This window comes from Melanostigma gelatinosum (assembly GCF_949748355.1).
Source record: "Melanostigma gelatinosum genome assembly, chromosome: 14".
Lineage (NCBI taxonomy): Eukaryota > Metazoa > Chordata > Actinopteri > Perciformes > Zoarcidae > Melanostigma > Melanostigma gelatinosum.
The window spans coordinates 166,505-187,500 of record NC_136647.1 but is presented as its reverse complement, the minus strand read 5'-3'; the positions used below and the strand labels follow the sequence as shown (position 1 = coordinate 187,500).

The window sequence follows — 20,996 nt, the reverse complement described above, 5'->3', positions numbered from 1 at the left end:
ACTGTAACTGCTGTAGCGTTACTACTGTAACCACTGTAACTACTGTAGCATTACTACTGTAACTACTGTAGCGTTACTACTGTTACTACTGCAGTACTACTGTAACCACTGTAACTACTGTAACTACTGTAACTACTGTAGCATTACTACTGTAACCACTGTAACTACTGTAGCATTACTACTGTAACTACTGTAACTACTGTAGCATTACTACTGTAACCACTGTAACTGCTGTAGTACTATAGTTACGCTACAGTAGTAACGCTACAGTAGTAACGCTACAGTAGTAATACGTTTTTGTGGTTTGTGTTTTTTGTGGTATATCTCTGTGTTATGTCTTTTCCTTTTACTGTGTTGTTGTTCTGTCCTTGTTTGACCTGCCAAGGGACTGCAGATGCAAATTATCTGAAGCTATAATCTGGTACAGTGCATCGAATGGAGACATTTATGTTTAAACTGTACATGGTCCCTTTTAAATAATGAAATAAATAAATAAAATACTACAATACTCCTACTACAGTAGGAGTATTGTAGTATTATTACTGTTACTACAGTAGTGGTATTCTAGTATAACTCCAGATACTTCCGCTACTGATCTACCACGACATCTTCATAAATACTGCTGTAAATACTACTGTACTGTATTCAGCGTGACATAAATCTGAGCTATGTTTACTACACATACTTTACGGTACAAGTAGTAGTATATGTACAGCGTACTAACTTGCAGCGTGGGTCCACTGCTGTCTGTCTCTGTCCGGGATCAAACTTTCCTGCTGGCGGACATATTGTTTGAGGGCGGAGCCAGCATCGAGAATACCCTGCTCATCACTCTCCAGAGGGGCGGAGTTAGGTGATGTCATCAGAGCCTCCACCAATCGGGTGACTTTGGTTGCGAGGCCACAGCGGCGGTACACGCCGTCAACCTTCAGACCTGAGAGAAAGAGACAATGTCCCATAATTCTTTGCAGATTTGTAGTTTTCATCTCTAAACGTGTAAATATAAACTCACCGAAGGTCGTGATGTGGGAGATGCAGCGTTCGACAGCCGGCGGCACCGAGCCCCTCAAGCCCACGTCCATCACCGGGTACAGATACTGACGTGCTGAGCTCTGATTGGCTGCCGGAGGATGCCGTGGAGCTTCTCTATGATTGTTCAGAGCTCTCTGCAGGTGGCTTAACCAGGACCGACAGCTGAGCTGCTCCTTGAACCGCAGCGACAAACTCCTGACGAGGACAAAGAGGCATCCTGATGTTAGGTACACCTGATGACCTCGGCCAATCAGGGGCCGGGAAATATTAGTAACTAAAGCAAGAATCACGGAGGTTGCACACCTGTCTGCCGTCACCATGGTGATGACGTTTTCAGTTGGATCCATCACTGAAAAAGAGTTTTAGTGTCAGATTTAGGGATCTTTTTCAGACCAAGTAAAAACATGTTTATTCATAAATCAAACATACAACATGATGTTTTCTGATATTTTAACATTCAACTTTGTGTTTTTCTGATACAGAGTATATTTTGCTGTACGGAGGTTAATTATACTCATACTCTACTCCTGCTACACTGATACTCACCACACACGCTATCTAACCTAAACCCGGGGTTATAGATATTTATAGATAATTTCCATTACAAAAATGAATAATACACTAACTTCAACATGTTGCAGCAGGTGGAGCTCGAAGGAAATTATAAGACTTACCATGATGACTGAGCATGTCTAGATCCATCCTCACAGTCTTCTGTGTGTGTCTGTGGACGGGATGAAGACTGACTCCATCCTCCAACAGCAACAACCAGGCATCACAATGACTCAAGGCTCCGCCCACATTAACGACACGCACTTTACTGACTGCAGAAGCTCCACCCAACTCTGCATAAGACACCCCCCCTGGGAGAATCACCTGGAAACAAAAACCCAGATTACACTGATACCTAGAACTCAGGTTACCCTGATACCTAAAACCCAGATTACACTGATACCTAGAACTCAGGTTACCCTGATACCTAAAACTCAGGTTACACTAATGACTATAACTCAGGTTACACTAATGACTATAACTCAGGTTACACTAATGACTATAACTCAGGTTACAGTAATGACTATAACTCAGGTTACAGTCATGACTATAAGTCAGGTTACACTAATGACTATAACTCAGGTTACACTAATGACTGTAACTCAGGTTACACTAATGACTATAACTCAGGTTACACTAATGACTATAACTCAGGTTACACTAATGACTATAACTCAGGTTACACTAATGACTATAACTCAGGTAACACGTATGACTATAACTCAGGTTACACTAATGACTATAACTCAGGTTACAATAATGACTATGACTCAGGTTACACGAATGACTATGACTCAGGTTACACGAATGACTATGACTCAGGTTACAGTAATGACTATAACTCAGGTTACACCAATGACTATAACTCAGGTTACACCAATGACTATAACTCAGGTTACATCAATGACTAGAACTCAGGTTACACCAATGACTAGAACTCAGGTTACACCAATGACTAGAACTCAGGTTACACCAATGACTAGAACTCAGGTTACACTAATGACTAGAACTCAGGTTACACTAATGACTAGAACTCAGGTTACACTAATAACTATAACTCAGGTTACACTAATGACTATAACTCAGGTTACACTAATGACTATAACTCAGGTTACACCAATGACTATGACTCAGGTTACACCAATGACTATAACTCAGGTTACACTTATGACTATATTTCAGGTTACACTAATGACTATAACTCAGGTTGTACTCATGACTATAACTCAGGTTACACGAATGACTATAACTCAGGTTACACTAATGACTGTAACTCAGGTTACACTAATGACTGTAACTCAGGTTGCACTAATGACTGTAACTCAGGTTACACTAATGACTAGAACTTAGGTTACACCAATGACTATAACTCAGGTTACACCAATGACTATAACTCAGGTTACACCAATGACTATGACTCAGGTTACACTAATGACTAGAACTCAGGTTACACTAATGACTATAACTCAGGTTACACTAATGACTATCACTCAGGTTACACCAATGACTATAACTCAGGTTACACTAATGACTATAACTCAGGTTACACTTATGACTATATCTCAGGTTACACCAATGACTATAACTCAGGTTACACTAATGACTATAACTCAGGTTGTACTCATTACTATAACTCAGGTTACACCAATGACTATGACTCAGGTTACACTAATGACTAGGACTCAGGTTACACTAATGACTATAACTCAGGTTACACTAATGACTATAACTCAGGTTACACTAATGACTATAACTCAGGTTACACTAATGACTATAACTCAGGTTACACTAATGACTATAACTCAGGTTACACTAATGACTATAACTCAGGTTGTACTCATTACTGTAACTCAGGTTACACTAATGACTGTAACTCAGGTTACACTAATGACTGTAACTCAGGTTACACTAATGACTGTAACTCAGGTTACACTAATGACTGTAACTCAGGTTGCACTAATGACTGTAACTCAGGTTACACTAATGACTATAACTCAGGTTACACTAATGACTATAACTCAGGTTACACCAATGACTATGACTCAGGTTACACTAATGACTAGAACTCAGGTTACACTAATGACTAGAACTCAGGTTATACTAATGACTATAACTCAGGTTACACGTATGACTATATCTCAGGTTACACTAATGACTATATCTCAGGTTACACTAATGACTATAACTCAGGTTGTACTCATGACTATAACTCAGGTTACACGAATGACTATAACTCAGGTTACACTAATGACTGTAACTCAGGTTACACTAATGACTGTAACTCAGGTTGCACTAATGACTGTAACTCAGGTTACACGAATGACTGTAACTCAGGTTACACTAATGACTGTAACTCAGGTTGCACTAATGACTGTAACTCAGGTTACACTAATGACTAGAACTCAGGTTACACTAATGACTAGAACTCAGGTTATACTAAAGACCAGAGGTCTTCAACAGGGGGTCCGCGGCCCCTAGGGGGTCCGGAGGTACTGCAGGGGGTCCGTGAAATTTTTGGCTGATGAGACAACTAAAAAGAAAAAAATATTTTTCTTTTCTCTAAACATGAATGTGTCCATTATTTTAACAGTTCAGTATTGTATGCAAGATAACAGGCATCTTTATGCATGGCAGTGGCATTTATAGGCCATCACTCATTTTTCGTTTCGACATTCATGTTTAAAATGAAAACATCAATTTGAATAGATTGTATGCATGATTATCATGCAAGTGACAGACAATGTTGATATTGGCATTGGTATCAGCTGACAAGGTATGTTTATAAATGTCAGTGGCACGGCCTCCCTACTCACTGTACCTTGCACATGTTTAAAATAAAAACATGAATATATGAACCTGTGTATTATTTGAATAGCTTAGTATTCAATGCACAATAAAGAGGTATGTTTATACACGGCACTAGGCCCATTTAATATAAAACACAACTTTATACAATACATATAGTCGGGGGTCCCTGCTCCATCTCTCTATCAGTTTGGGGGTCCTTGGCCTGAAAAACATTGAAGACCCCTGATATAGACGTCAGTAAAGTCTCTGAGGGTTCAGGTCTTAAGGCCTTAGGGCAGGGGTGTCAAACTCATCTCCACTCTGGGCCACATCAGCGTCATAGTTTCCCTCAAAGGGCCGGTTGTAACTGTAAGACTGTATCACTAACTTCTCCTAACATATTGTTCAATAACTCTCTCTGCATTTGATTATTGTTTATTCAAGTGTAAACATATTGTATACTGCATACTGTTTGTTCACCTCTCTGCATCACTAATGTTCCTCCCTGTCGTCGTCCTGTGCATGGCAGCTACATCCAAGAGCTGCTCACTGAGAGTCAGGTCTGATGAACATGATAGATGATGTATCCGTGTTGTCTGTGCTTTCATCAGCAGTTCATTAAAAACACAAGTACCTGCTCGTCTCTTAGCTAGCTGTGTTGTTAGATTGCTGCTAGTTCATCAACTCGGTCTGCGATGGTGTTTCTTCACAAACTGACGTTTGTAAAAGTCTGTATCTGGGCGGAGCTCTGCTCACATACCTTCAGCATGCACTGGGCTGTAGCTGTGTCAATATATTCTGCTGTGATTGCAGTCTGCCTTTTAGTTCTTGGACAGTTTGATGTTTTTCTTGGAGGCTAAATTTAGCTCCGTGTTTGGCGTCAAAATGCCGACGTGAATTGTATCCTTCATCACCGACACGCCTCATAACACAGAAGACAGACCCGTTGTTCTCCTTGAAGCACAAACATGTATTCACTTTCACATCTTTCATTACATTTTCTTCCCTCTGCATCAATTTTTCTCTTCGTGGACATGTTGGGATTATTTGTGGATCTTTTTCAATCGTTGGAAAACCTCTTTTCGGGCTGTTGCCTCTCCTGTCCACCTGTTGTGATAGTTTTAATGTCGGTACACAGACAACTTTCTATCTCATAATTTCGACCATGGGGATACTTTTATTTTCAAGTCTAACTTTTAATTATTATTATTTTTTTCTTGCTGGCGGATTCACGGGCCACATAAAATGACGTGGCGGGCCGGATTCGGCCCGCGGGCCTTGAGTTTGACACGTGTGCCTTAGGGGGACACTGGGACTTGGACAAACTCAGGTGTACCTTCAGGATGTGAACCAGGTGACTCAGCAGCGCCTCTTCATTGTCAGCAGCACAGATCAGCTGATCGCTCAGAGTCACCATCTCAAACTGATGAGCCGGTCTGAAAACACACACAGTGGTAAATGAGGTATTAGCTGTATTAGCAGTACTACTGGTATTAGTAGTACTATAAGTATCAGTATAGCTTGTATCGTAGTATTTACCCGTCTTTGAGGAACACAGACAGAATTTCTCTCAAATCAAGAACGTCACACGCTGCCGAGTCGTTTTCTAACGAGAAGAGAAAACGATCTTCCTCCAGTTTCCCGTGAAGCTCCTCCTCTTCCTCAACTGCGTACACTCACAAGCAACACACACACACGCACACACACACACACACAAAAGCAGTTTAAAGAGTACAGCAATCTGTTGGTCATCATTTTTCACATTTGCAGTCATTTTTACATTAGTATTATTATTGTTAGTGTATTTATCCTACCTGAGGGGGCGGAGTCAGGTCTCTGAGGCAGGTAAGATGGAACGTCTAATGACAAGAAAAAGATTTGAATAAAGAATCACATCCAGGTGACTTTATCAAACTACTAGTAACAATATTCTATTCATACTGACAAACTAAAGTACGAACATACTATTTACATTAACATACTATTCATACTAATATACGAACATACTAAGATACTAATGCATTAACATAATACTTATACTAACATACTATTCATACTGACATACTAACGTGTGTGTGTGTGTGTTACCTGTGTGTGAGTGTGTGTGTGAGTTACCTGCGTGTGAGTGTGTGTGTGTGTTACCTGCGTGTGTGTGTGTTACCTGTGTGTGAGTGTGTGTGTGTGTTACCTGTGTGTGTTACCTGCGTGTGTGTGTTACCTGCGTGTGTGTGAGTTACCTGTATGTGAGTGTGTGTGTGAGTTACCTGTGTGTGAGTGTGTGTGTGTTACCTGTGTGTGTTACCTGCGTGTGTGTGAGTTACCTGTGTGTGAGTGTGTGTGTGTGTTACCTGTGTGTGTTACCTGTGTGTGTGTGTGCTACCTGTGTGTGTGTGTTACCTGTGTGTGTGTGTGCTACCTGTGTGTGTTACCTGTGTACTCATTGAGGCGGAGCAGCTCGGTCTGCAGGCCCTGACCGGCCCTCTCAGCCATCAGGATGGGGGAGGGGATCTGAGGGTCTGACTGACACACCTGCACACAGGTAACCTCACTCAGATACAGGACATGAAAGATGTGTGTGTGTGTGTGTGTGTGTCATAATGTGTGATGATTCTGGGTCATATATGAACAAAGTGTAAAACCATCAGACCTTTGCTCCTGAGCAGATCAGAGACATCGTTTCTTCTATGTCGTCTCCACAAACCACCTGACGCAGCCTCTGAAACACACACACACACACACACACGGACAGGTTCAATACAAATCAAATGATTCATATAATGAGATAATGTACTCTTTACATCATATGCTGTATTTATTTGTGTTCTGGACTGAGTCAGACCTGATCCATCAGAGAGGGTGAGGAGGTCAGAGCGTGGACTCGTCTGTAGCAGCCTCTGTTGTATTTATCCTGGATGAACTTAGACCTCTCGATGTCAGACGACCCCGGACTCAGCTGCTCCGCCGCCGGCACCACTGGAGCCCACACCTGATTGGCCAGCCGGTTACCATAGGTAACAAACAGCTTGGAGAGAAAGGTGTTAAAGGCCATTTAGGAGTGGTTCAGTCCCCCTCTCACCTATACGAGTGGTTCAGTCCTCCTCTCACCTATACGAGTGGTTCAGTCCCCCTCTCACCTATACGAGTGGTTCAGTCCTCCTCTCACCTATACGAGTAGTTCAGTCCTCCTCTCACCTATACGAGTGGTTCAGTCCCCCCTCTCACCTACACGAGTGGTTCAGTCCTCCTCTCACCTATACGAGTGGTTCAGTCCTCCTCTCACCTATACGAGTGGTTCAGTCCTCCTCTCACCTATACGAGTGGTTCAGTCCCCCCTCTCACCTATACGAGTGGTTCAGTCCCCCCTCTCACCTATACGAGTGGTTCAGTCCTCCTCTCACCTATACGAGTGGTTCAGTCCCCCTCTCACCTATACGAGTGGTTCAGTCCTCCTCTCACCTATACGAGTGGTTCAGTCCTCCTCTCACGTATACGAGTGGTTCAGTCCTCCTCTCACCTATACGAGTGGTTCAGTCCCCCCTCTCACCTATACGAGTGGTTCAGTCCTCCTCTCACCTATACGAGTGGTTCAGTCCTCCTCTCACCTATACGAGTGGTTCAGTCCTCCTCTCACCTATACGAGTGGTTCAGTCCTCCTCTCACCTATACGAGTGGTTCAGTCCCCCCTCTCACCTATACGAGTGGTTCAGTCCTCCTCTCACCTATACGAGTGGTTCAGTCCCCCCTCTCACCTATACGAGTGGTTCAGTCCTCCTCTCACCTATACGAGTGGTTCAGTCCTCCTCTCACCTATACGAGTGGTTCAGTCCCCCCTCTCACCTATACGAGTGGTTCAGTCCCCCCTCTCACCTATACGAGTGGTTCAGTCCTCCTCTCACCTATACGAGTGGTTCAGTCCCCCCTCTCACCTATACGAGTGGTTCAGTCCCCCCTCTCACCTATACGAGTGGTTCAGTCCCCCCTCTCACCTATACGAGTGGTTCAGTCCTCCTCTCACCTATACGAGTGGTTCAGTCCTCCTCTCACCTATACGAGTGGTTCAGTCCTCCTCTCACCTATACGAGTGGTTCAGTCCCCCCTCTCACCTATACGAGTGGTTCAGTCCCCCCTCTCACCTATACGAGTGGTTCAGTCCCCCCTCTCACCTATACGAGTGGTTCAGTCCCCCCTCTCACCTATACGAGTGGTTCAGTCCCCCCTCTCACCTGTATAAGTGGTTCAGTCCAGACCTTGTTGTCCATCTTCAGACTGCGTACCTTCGACAGGTTGCTTCCCAGAGCTCTATGCTGACCTGAGAACAGACTCTGTTCGCATTCTGTCTTCAAACCAATACTGAAATGAGCTTGTTTCAAGTCCTAAAGATGAAAATCTCTTTATCTTGACCATCATCACAAACACAACCCCGTAAATACATTTCAATTGAAACCTGATGTCTGGATTATGTTTTCTAGTATATTTTCTATTCTAATACATAATAAGGAAATGTTGCTAATTAGCTAGCAGAAGATTGATGTTAAACACAATGTTCACAGACAATAGATTTAATTTGTTAGCCGACCTCGCTGCATCATATCTGCTCATAACATCTGATCTCCAGCTGCTGTGTGGTAGATGCAGGTGTGTGATGTCATCGTACCTGCACAGGTATGACAGATGACCAGCAGCAGGTTGACCGACGCCCACTCAGGATTGGCCGAGCCGCAGTCACCACACACTTTGTTGTCGGGGTTTTCCCAGAGACGCAGCGCCACCTGGCTGCTGGACAGAGCACTAAGAATGACGGCGGACAGGCCGCCCAACCATATGGACAACTCCTTCGACGAATCAACAGACAGGCTAAGGAAGGAGGCGGGACCACAGAGAGACAGAGGGCGGGGTCACAGAGAGCCTAATACGACAGACAGGCAGTCAGACAGACACATACTTGAAGCTCTTGTATGGAGTGATGAGGGTAAACTAGTGTTTTCCGGTAGGGTTCACCATGGCCATGTTCAGGTAGTCAGACAGACAGACAGATAGTTAGTCAGGTAGTCAGACAGACAGGTACACACTTGAAGCTCTTGTATGGAGTGATGAGGGTAAACGAGTGTCTTCCCGTAGGTTTCACCATGGCCACGTTCAGGGGGATGGAGAACGAGGCGATGCCCAGCGTGAAGCCCTCCTTGTTGGGGTACATCCAGAGATCGTGACCCCAGACGGCGGCGTAGGCTCGGCTCCGAGGGTCCCTGATGGTGATTGGTCCGTGGAGGTCCGGGGGGGAGGGGCTCGGCTGGCCTCGAGTCGCCAGCAGAGACGTGACCCAACCTATTTGAACATCTGGAAAAAACATGAAGAACACTTCTTAACTTCATCACCTGTGTCTGTCTGAACACACCTGTTCGGTCCAGCAGAGACCGGTAGGAAACCACAGACCACAGACCTGGTCCACTACAGTTCAGCTCTCTTACCCTCATTATGAGCCATGAAGTCATAATGCTTCTTCTTGAAGTAAACTGAGAATCGGCCTTTGTCCTGTTTCTTCACATTGGTGATGCTGGAGACGTGAAAGAGGACCTCACTAAACCGGTCCTGGTCCACAGAGAGAGAGACAGGCATGAGAGACAGACAGACCCACAGACAGACAGACAGACAGACAGACAGACAATAACATACTGTTCGTTTCTTCCACAGAGACATCAGCTGTCCATCCAACGTCGCCCATAAAACATTGTGTCTGTTATAGAAAGAGAGAAAATATCTGTTTATCATCATCATCATAATCATCTGGTGTTCCTCAGGGATCAATTCTGGGTCTCCTTCCATTTTAGATGTAAATTGCCCATGATGCATCTGGTTCATCATTCACCAACACATTACCCATGATGCAAGGAGCTCACTGAGGTTTGTTATTGATCACTGATTTCAGAGCATCATTTCATGATAACAATGGTAATAATGATGATGATGATGATGATGATGATGATGAAGGTACCTGAAGCCCTTCCAGACATCCAGCCAGCTGGTTCGGACCACGGCACTCTGATGAGCTGAACTCCCGCTGCCCCCCTTCTTCCTGGACACTCGAATCGTGGCCCCTCTGCAGGACAAAAAGCCCAAAGTCACACTTTGCATTCTGGGAAATTGAACGAGTTGAAATTAAAATTGTTTCGAAATGTACATTAACATCAATAAAAACCAAATCTCCTTCCATCCAGCTCCACCTGGTCCATGTAAAATGCATTCTGGGAAACTTTGGGGCGTTTAATATGTTGTAGTTAAAGTATAGCCTCGTTTAAGTGTGTCCTCGTCTAAATGTGTCCTCGTTTAAATGTGTCCTCGTCTAAATGTGTCCTCTAGTTTAAATGTGTCCTCTAGTCTAAATGTGTCCTCATCTAAATGTGTCAACTAGTTTAAATGTGTCCTCCAGTTTAAACGTGTCCTCTAGTCTAAATGTGTCTTCTAGTCTAAATGTGTCCTAGTTTAAATGTGTCCTAGTTTAAATATGTCCTAGTTTAAACGTATTCTAGTTTAAATATGTTCTAGTTTAAATGTGTCCCAGTTTAAACGTGTACTAGTTTAAACGTGTTCTAGTTTACACGTGTCCTAGTTTAAACGTGTTCTAGTTTAAACGTGTTCTAGTTTACACGTGTTCTAGTTTAAACGTGTTCTAGTTTAAATGTGTCCTAGTTAAACGTGTCCTCGTTTAAACATGTCCTAGTTTAAACGTGTCCTCGTTTAAATGTGTCCTTGTTTAAATATGTCCTAGTTTAAATGTGTCCTAGTTTCAATGTATCCTAGTTTCAATGTGTCCTAGATCAAATATGTTCTAGTTTAAATATCTTCCAGTTTAAATATGCTCTAGTTGAAATCTGGACTTTGAATGAGACGTGTTTGTGTACCTTGGAGTCTTCGGTTTCAGAGGCTTTCCTGATTGGCCAGCAGGATGAGGAGGGGGCGGGGCCGGCCTCGTGGGTACCAGAGGACCTGAAGGACTCGACGGGAGACTGCAGAGCACAAACATTGAGGAAGAGTTAAGAGCAGCTTCGTAGTAATACTAGTAGTTACTGTGGTATACATACTCTTTGGTATTTGAAGACGGGTCTCCTTCCATTGGTCCATCGGCTCCAGAGGGGGCGTGGCTACCTCCCGTATCCTCCTCCTCATTTGATGAGTCGGTGTCTGCTTCGTCTTGGCTCGCCCAGGAAGCCAACACGGTGACGTACGGGGTTTCTTCTTTAATGGTGTGAGCAGACTGTTTACAAACTGAAAAACAGAACAGACGAAGAAGAGTCAGGAGGGTGAAGAGCAGGAGGACTCACGAGAACCAGGTTTCACTGCCTCAGTACCGTCGTCAGTCGGCTCAGCAGTGCCATCTATTGGAGATAATGTGACTCCTGCATTCGGGTCTAAAGATGACATCACCAGCTGTGACAACGCTCCAACATCTGGACACAAAGAGAGAGCATGTGGTCAATCACGAGACAGTTTGAGCCGTTCAGACAATGAAAGCAGAGGACGCATCAATATTTAAAACACCAGCATTTGTCCCCCCCAATAAAACATGATAGTAGCAAATTACTTTTATTTTGGCGAGGTGCTAGAATGCAACAATGCCAACGTTTGATTGGTCGACAGCCGTACCTGTATGAGCGGCTCCGCCCCTCGGCAGTGAGGGGGGGTCGGGTGTATCGGTCGTGGAGCTGACAGTAGAATTAGCCACAATGCTAGCAATTCCCGCTAAACTAGGTATTTTAGCTAATGAGCTAATGATGTTATCAAAGCTAACAGCGCTAGCAGCAAGTACAGGTGCAGTGGTGGAGGCAGCAGCAGGATTAGCCACAGCACTAGCAGTTCCTGCTAAGCTAGGTATGCGGGCGGCGATGCTGTCAGCCATGCTATCTACGGAGGGGGGGGGTGAGGGCGGGGTGGGGACGTGTCCTCCAATGGAGGCAGCAAATCCAGCCAATGACGGGATGCTGGTGCCGATGACGTCAGTAACGCCGGCCAATGACGGGAAGACGGCTCCGCGGTCTGACACACCGAGAGGAGGAAGTGGAGGAGCACCTTCACCTGAGGAAGAGGACACGGTGACATCATCACACATCAGCTGATCATCTGCTGTAGTTCCTTAATCGTCCACTAGATGCTGACTAAAAAACTACAGATCTACACTCAGTAGAATAATTTTTTTTTTTTTTAATTGAAAGACAAGAGACAATACATATACATAACAACAAGAGGATGACAAGAACAGTGGGATGAAAGCCAGCAAACATCCTGTAGTCAGCTGTGGTAAAGTCAGCAGACACTCAGATCTCCGTGGTCAACTCACAGACACTCACATGTTAGTGCAGCTCTACGCTGACATTCACCGTAAACACATTTAAACGCACAGATCGGGAGCGAAGGACTTTGAAAGTTAGCGGAAACATTAACGTGAGACAACATCCGGTTTCTTCAGACCAACATCCGGTTTTCAGAATAAGATGCCAACAAAGTATGAATTATATTCAGATTAAGTATGAAACATGCTGCATCTCGTGAACCAAATGTTATTGCCCTTTTGTTCAAATAGCAGTACTTTAAAATAAAAGTGCGCAATACACTACTTCAATATATTCAATATAGTGCTGGGCAACAACTAAAATATTTAATCGCGATTGATCTCATTGTTGTGGCAAAGTTCAATAATGAATTATAAAGTAGTGTATTGTGCACTTTTATTTGAAAGTACTCCTATATGAACAAAAGGGCAATAACATTTGGTTCACGAGATGCAGGCAGCATGTTTCATACTTAATGTGAATATAATTCATACTTTGTTGGCATCTTATTCTGAAAACCGGATGTTCGTCTGAAGAAACCGGATGTTGTCTCACGTTAATGTTTCCGCTAACTTTCAAAGTCCTTCGCTCCCGATCTGTGCGTTTGAATGTGTTTACGGTGAATGTCAGCGTAGAGGTGCACTAACATGTGAGTGTCTGTGAGTTCACCACGGAGATCTGAGTGTCTGCTGACTTCTGTCATGTGACCTTTCCTTCAGCTGAGATTCTTCAGCAGGCAGAAGACAAACTGGTTTCAGACGATCACCAGTTCAACAACAGGAACAAACTGGTTCAACCTGCTGCAACACGTCAGCACTAAAAATAAACCGTCAGTCAGACCTCAGATCAGCTGTTTGACTCGCAGCGTTTCATGTTAGAATAGAATAGAAATGTACTTTATTCATCCCCAAGGGGAAATTTGTCTGTGGCAGCAGCAAACAGGGTTACACAATAAAATAAAATATTGGGGATGGAAAATGCACACTATATACAATATAATAAAATAACAGAGCGGGATATTAAATTTAAGAAAACAAAGTAATACAAATGCACAGTATATACACTGAATATAATTGTATTAAATTAACTAAGTAGGAAAAAAAATAAAAAACAGTCGTGCACAAGATCACCAACAGCAGCAACAACAGTGTATCAGTGTTACAGTCTTGTGTTTGACTTGGCCAGAGGTGATTTATTATACAGTGATATGGCAGAGGGCAGGAATGTTCTCCTGTATCTTTCCTTGTGACAGCGGAGCTGCATCAGTCTGTCCCTGCAGGAGGTGGTGGAGAGGGTGGTCCGGGTTATCCAGTATGGATCATAGTTTCTTCAGTGTCCTCTCCACCACCTCTTCCAGATTGTCTTGTTTGCAGCCAATGATGGAGCCGGCCTTCTTAACCAGTTTGTTAAGTCTGTTGGTGTCTCCGGCTCCAATGCTGCTCCCCCAGCAGACGACAGAAGTACAGTGCACTGGCCACATTTTACTCCTAATATTAAGAATTAAATCTGATTTATCGTTTCTGTTTTTATTGTTTAACTGTTAATTCAACTCGTTTCACTTCTGACTTTCAAACTGACTCAACTTCCTGTCTTAACTGAAATCTGACTGTTGGCAGCAGTTGATGAAAATCAGTCAGCTGACACGTCAGTAAGCTTCCATTAGAGAGGTTATATAATATATGTTTGGGTGTGTTTTACCTGTCTTATGTGGACATAAATCTGATTACAGTCACATTGTTGGGACTCAGCTTCCTATAACGGGGATAAAGGTTTAGGTTTTTGTAAGGTTTAGGTTACGTTTAGGATTAGGCTGGTAGCGGTTATGGTTGTGGTAAGTCTCCAGGAAATTAATGTAAGTCAATGTAATGTCCCTAAAAGTCATTAAAAAGCGTCGCTGTGTGTGTGTGTGTGTGTGTGTGTGTGTGTGCGTGTCTGTGTGAGTACCTGTGCTCAGGTGAATCCCATTTGAGCAAACCGGTTGTAGAGTTTCACCAATAACATCTCTGAAAAACAAACTGTGTGTTTGAATCCAACTATCCACTTTGTGTGTATGCGTGTGTGTGTAGGTAAAAAGGTGAGCTGACCTGTCCGAAGAGGAGGCGGAGCCGAGACTCTCCCTCATGTAACGAGCTCGAGGCTTAGGGACAGGAAATGGAGGAGGAGTCATCTGTAGGAGAAGAGACAAGAGGCGCTGACCAATCAGGAATCATCTACACTACAGAACATCTACTAAACTACAGAACATCTACTAAACTACAAAACATCTACTACACTACAGAACATCTACTAAACTACAGAACATCTACTAAATGAAAGAACATCTACTAAACTAAAGAACATCTACTAAACTAAAGAACATATACTACACTACAGAACATCTACTGAACTAAAGAACATCTACTAAACTAAAGAACATCTACTAAACTACAGAACATCTACTAAACTACAGAACATCTACTAAACTAAAGAACATCTACTAAACTAAAGAACATCTACTGAACTAAAGAACATCTACTAAACTACAGAACATCTACTAAACTACATAACATCTACTAAAATACAGAACATCTACTGAACTACAGAACATCTACTGAACTAAAGAACATCTACAAAACTACAAAACATCTACTAAACTACAGAACATCTACTGAACTAAAGAACATCTACTAAACTAAAGAACATCTACTAAACTACAGATCATATACTAAACTACATAACATCTACTACACTACAGAACATCTACTAAACTACAAAACATCTACTAAACTAAAGAACATCTACTAAACTACAGAACATCTACTCAACGAAAGAACATCTACGAAACGAAAGAACATCTACTAAACAACAGAACATCTACTAAACTACAGAACACCCATTGAACGAAAGAATATCGACGAAACTAAAGAACATTTACTAAACTACAGAACATCTACTAAACTACAGAACATCTACTGAACTACAAAACATCTACTACACTACAGAACATCTACTAAACTACAGAACATCTACTAAACTACAGAACATCTACTAAACTACAGAACATCTACTGAACTACAAAACATCTACTACACTACAGAACATCTACTAAACTACAGAACATCTACTAAACTACAGAACATCTACTGAACTACAAAACATCTACTACACTACAGAACATCTACTAAACTACAGAACATCTACTGAACTAAAGAACATCTACTACACTACAGAACATCTACTACACTACAGAACATTGACTGAACTACAGAACATCTATGAAACTACAAAACATCTACTAAACTACAGAACATCTACTAAACTACAGAACATCTACTGAACTAAAGAACATCTACTGAACTACAGAACATCTACTGAACTAAAGAACATCTACTAAACAACAGAACATCTACTAAACTACAAAACATCTACGAAACTACAAAACATCTACGAAACTACAAAACATCTACTAAACTACAGAACATCTACTGAACTACAAAACATCTACTAAACTACAGAACATCTGCTGAACTAAAGAACATCTACTAAACTAAAGAACATCTACTGAACTACAGAACATCTACTAAACTACAGAACATCTACTAAACTACAGAACATCAACTAAACTACAGAACATCTACTGAACTACAGAACATCTACTGAACTACAGAACATCTACTGAACTACAGAACATCTACTAAACTACAAAACAGCTACCAAACTACAGAACATCTACTAAACTACAGAATATTTACTGAACTAAAGAACATATACTAAACTACAGAACATCTACTGAACTAAAGAACATCTACTGAACTAAAGAACATCTACTAAACTACAAAACATCTACTGAACTAAACAGCATCGTCTAAACTAAAGAACATCGTCTAAACTAAACAGCATCGTCTAAAGTAAATATTGTCTAAACTAAACAACACCGTCAAAATTAAACATCGTCTAAACCAGGGGTGCCCACACTTTTTCGGCTTGCGAGCTACTTTTAAAATGACGAAGTCAAAATGATCTACCTACATTAAAAATGCTGAATATCTATTTATATATATATATATATATATAGGCAAGGCAAGTTTATTTGTATAGCACATTTCAACAAGGGAATTCAAAGTGCTTCACATAAAACCATTAAAAGCATCAAAACATAAGGTGAAAAAGGAGATTTAAAAACAATTAAGAACATTCATTGCATTAAACTTTTTTTTTTTAAACAGTGTAAGAAATAAAATACAGTAGTAAAATGCAGAAATGCAGGAAATTGATTAATATATGAATTGAATGAGCCCTGGACTTCAGCTGAATGTCAGCTTGCAGTGTCAGGTCTCATCCTCCACTCCAGACGAGTTCAGGTGAAACAGCGTTGACATTTTTGATGCGAGTGAATCAACCTCAATATCTTCCCCAAATGTGCAGCACATAAGTGTAGCAACTGGCTCGAGTAAAGCAAAGTCTGGAAAGCGTTTGTCAAACTCTGACAGACACTTGTCAACCTGCTCTGTGTAGCGCGCGCTGTCGAGTTACGCACACGCCTTCCGCTGAGTCTCCAGTTCTGACGCCAGGTTTTGGAAGTTTCCCAAATCATGGCGCTGCAGCTTTAGATTCTTTAGTAGAAATAAATTGGAAGGCTAACGAATGAGCTCACCGGAGTTTTGCGGTTGACCACGCATACGTGGTGACCCATGTGTTAGAAAATCAAGTGGCAAATGCCATGAGGAAATCAAATTTTTTTTGAATGGCATGCGATCTACCCGCACTACCTCCGCGATCGACCGGTCGATCGCGATCGACGTATTGGGCACCCCTGGTCTAAACTAAAGAACATCGACTAAACTAAACAGCATCGTCTAAACTAAAGAACATCTACTGAACTAAAGAACATCTACTGAACTAAACAGCATTGTCTAAACTAAAGAACATCTACTGAACTAAAGAATATCTACTAAACTAAAGAACATCTACTGAACAAAAGAACATCTACTAAACTAAAGAACATCTACTAAACTAAAGAACATATACTAAACTAAAGAACATCTACTAAACTAAACAGCATCGTCTAAAATAAACATTGTCTAAACTAAAGAACATCTACTGAACTAAAGAACATCTACTAAACTAAAGAACATCTACTGAACTAAAGAACATCTACTAAACTAAAGAATGTCTAAATGAAACAATGTCTAAACTAAAGAACGTCTGAAATATAGAACATCTGAACTAAACAATACAATGTTTACTGAGGTAATAAATCAAGAGAGAAGTAGAGTCATTTTCTCATAGACTTCTATACAACCAGAGGAGTCGCGCCCTGGTGGACACTAGAGAGAATGCAGCTTTAACACATGAAGATCTGACTTCACTTGAAGAACCGGAGGATGTTTCCTGGTTCACACGTAAAGTTGTGCATACAGTGTCTTTTCAAAATAAACTTCCAGCGTAGAGTTACTGAGTCTTTAGGTTTATTAATGCAACTAAACTACTTGGTTAGGCTTTACTAGGTTTGTTAGAGAGCTGGCATTAGATACGCAAGTAGTTACACAACATTAGTAAAATGAGTCAATGTGTTGTACAGGACATGAACAGGACTCTCTTGGGTGAAAGTCCTGAGTTTGTTTGATCCTGTACTTGGTCAGCTGCTCTGAAAACATGAAGTTTACATTAATCGTTCAATATATTATTAATCTTAATAATATTAAGCTATTAATGTAAAAGTCACAGTGATAAAATTTAACTTTTAATAAATAATACTTTGAATATATTTTCAGAAGTTCAGTCAATAAATCAATAAATACTATTCCTCAGATTTTATGCATCAACTAAATGCTTACTGGTTACTGTGGCGATACTTGAGTAAATGTAGCTACTTAGTTACTTTCTGTTAGAAGTGTAACGTTTCTCAAACAAAGAAGAAATTATACTGAAAACATGAATATTAATACGCCTAAACAACAATAAGAACCACAGAAGAATAAACATCATGACTTCACTTCTTACTTTGTTTGAGCTCCTCAGTGACGGCGAACACCTGAGATTCCTGTTGTTCACCTGTCGTTCTGCCCTCCTTACCTGTCTGTCTTTTCACCAGATTTCTGTTTACCTGTTTACCTGTCTGAATGTTTACCTGTATACCTGTTTACCTCTCTGACTGTTCTGTTGTCTGTGTGCCGGTAAATGTTGAAGTTTTCTGCTTCACATGTTGAACGTCCTGTTTATGATCTACCTTCACTCATAAAAACCGAACCGTCACTTCTACTGTCTCCAGGTCTGTGTGTGTGTGTGTGTGTGTGTGTTAAAGGGTTAACGCACATGGAGACAACAAGAGCTGTGATTGGGTAACAGGTACACACCTGTACAGCTGAATCAATCAGCTGTCAGGAAGATGATCAGGTGTTTTTTACAGTGAAACGTTCAACAGGTTCAACCTGCTGCAGGAATGTAGGTGTGTGTGTGTGTGTGTAGTAACACTGACATACGTTTACAGCTCAAGTGAGGCTCATTCAGCTGACGACCCTCTAACAGAAAATCAAACACAAACGCAGCACCTAGTGTATGAGGATGAGGAGGGTCATCACATGACAATCCCGAGCTCTGAACCAGAGATGGTACTGTGATGGTACTGAGTTGGTCCTGAGATGGTCCTGAGATGGTACTGAGATGGTCCTGAGTTGGTACTGAGATGGTCCTGAGATGGTACTGAGATGGTACTGAGTTGGTCCTGAGATGGTCCTGAGATGGTACTGAGATGGTCCTGAGATGGTACTGAGATGGTACTGAGATGGTCCTGAGATGGTACTGAGATGGTACTGAGATGGTACTGAGTTGGTACTGAGATGGGGATGAGATGGTACTGAGATGGTCCTGAGATGGTCCTGAGACGGTACTGAGATGGTACTGAGTTGGTACTGAGATGGTACTGAGATGGTCCTGAGATGGTACTGAGATGGTACTGAGTTGGTCCTGAGATGGGGATGAGATGGTACTGAGATGGTACTGAGATGGTACTGAGTTGGTACTGAGATGGTCCTGAGATGGTACTGAGATGGTCCTGAGATGGGGATGAGATGGTCCTGAGATGGTACTGAGATGGTCCTGAGATGGTCCTGAGATGTACTGAGATGGTACTGAGATGGTGCTGAGATGGTACTGAGATGGTCCTGAGATGGGGATGAGATGGTCCTGAGATGGTACTGAGATGGTCCTGAGATGGGGATGAGATGGTCCTGAGATGGTACTGAGTTGGTACTGAGATGGTCCTGAGATGGTACTGAGATGGTCCTGAGATGGTACTGAGATGGTCCTGAGATGGTCCTGAGATGTACTGAGTTGGTCCTGAGATGGGGATGAGATGGTACTGAGATGGTCCTGAGATGGGGATGAGATGGTACTGAGATGGTACTGAGATGGTCCTGAGATGTACTGAGTTGGTACTGAGATGGTGCTGAGTTGGTACTGAGTTGGTACTGAGATGGTACTGAGATGGTCCTGAGTTGGTACTGAGATGGTGCTGAGATGGTACTGAGATGGTCCTGAGATGGTACTGAAAGTGATAAAATATTTGTTCAACATGATTATGATATGTTGATAATCTGCTGCTCAGCTTGTTTGATTTAGTATTTATTTTACAAATGAACAGAAGTATCTGCTTTGTGTTGCTTTTTTATTAAAGTCTTTGAGTTTAAAGAATTGAGGTTTTGATGATTATTTTAAGGTATATTTGTTCGTGCAGCAAACTTTAACAGTTAAAATGTTTTACATTATGATATAAAACTAAAATAAATAATAAAACTACATAAACTACTTGAAATGAAAGAGAACATTAAACACATTTGAAATGTTGTTTGAGCGTAAATAGAGAAGCAGTAGTTCAGTAGTGAGTCCTGTGTGTGTTACTGTGAGAATAGGGTTAAGGTTAGGGTTAACCCAGGTTAGGGTTAGGGTTAGTGTTAACCCAGGTTAGGGTTAGCCCTAACCCTAACCTGGGTCGTTGCTACATTTAAACATCACAAACATGTCGGCCAGTTTAAAAAGACCAAGTATGAATCAGGACAAATCTAACTTGATTTGAGAAATGATTTGTAACAAGTCGGTTTTAATTTTACTGTCAGATTTCTTCAAATAAAATGAAAAAACATTTACAAAGTGAATTCTCATGTTTTTTACAGTTCAGTCCTCTAAACATCGAGTGTAAAACTGAAACACAAACACAACAGGAGCTCAGCTAAAGGTTCTTTACAGTGTGGAGTTTAAATTCAATGAAAACTTTTACCCTGACAGTAAATAATCATGTACTTTTACTCTGCTGAGAGTACTAGTACT

The 20,996-nt window shown here is 41.8% G+C and overlaps 1 protein-coding gene across 1 annotated transcript in view; it reads right to left on the bottom strand.

Moving 5' to 3' along the window:
- LOC306787943 (arf-GAP with Rho-GAP domain, ANK repeat and PH domain-containing protein 1) overlaps nt 1–18,801 on the bottom strand; it is a 22,933-nt gene extending 4,132 nt beyond the window's left edge. The window contains exons 1-23 of the mRNA XM_079283272.1: nt 18,675–18,801; nt 14,777–14,859; nt 14,637–14,695; nt 12,010–12,438; nt 11,715–11,813; nt 11,448–11,631; nt 11,268–11,372; nt 10,361–10,465; nt 10,042–10,102; nt 9,837–9,957; nt 9,441–9,705; nt 9,026–9,225; nt 8,595–8,680; nt 7,211–7,393; nt 7,019–7,087; nt 6,801–6,900; nt 6,186–6,230; nt 5,911–6,046; nt 5,708–5,807; nt 1,707–1,908; nt 1,336–1,381; nt 1,013–1,227; nt 725–934 (exon numbers count right to left, since the gene is read on the bottom strand). Of these exons, the coding sequence (XP_079139398.1) occupies nt 725–934; nt 1,013–1,227; nt 1,336–1,381; nt 1,707–1,908; nt 5,708–5,807; nt 5,911–6,046; nt 6,186–6,230; nt 6,801–6,900; nt 7,019–7,087; nt 7,211–7,393; nt 8,595–8,680; nt 9,026–9,225; nt 9,441–9,705; nt 9,837–9,957; nt 10,042–10,102; nt 10,361–10,465; nt 11,268–11,372; nt 11,448–11,631; nt 11,715–11,813; nt 12,010–12,438; nt 14,637–14,695; nt 14,777–14,859 (3,103 nt within the window). The 5' untranslated portion in view covers nt 18,675–18,801. The remainder of the gene's footprint in view (nt 1–724; nt 935–1,012; nt 1,228–1,335; nt 1,382–1,706; nt 1,909–5,707; nt 5,808–5,910; nt 6,047–6,185; nt 6,231–6,800; nt 6,901–7,018; nt 7,088–7,210; nt 7,394–8,594; nt 8,681–9,025; nt 9,226–9,440; nt 9,706–9,836; nt 9,958–10,041; nt 10,103–10,360; nt 10,466–11,267; nt 11,373–11,447; nt 11,632–11,714; nt 11,814–12,009; nt 12,439–14,636; nt 14,696–14,776; nt 14,860–18,674) is intronic.
- Nucleotides 18,802–20,996: the final 2,195 nt, after the last annotated feature.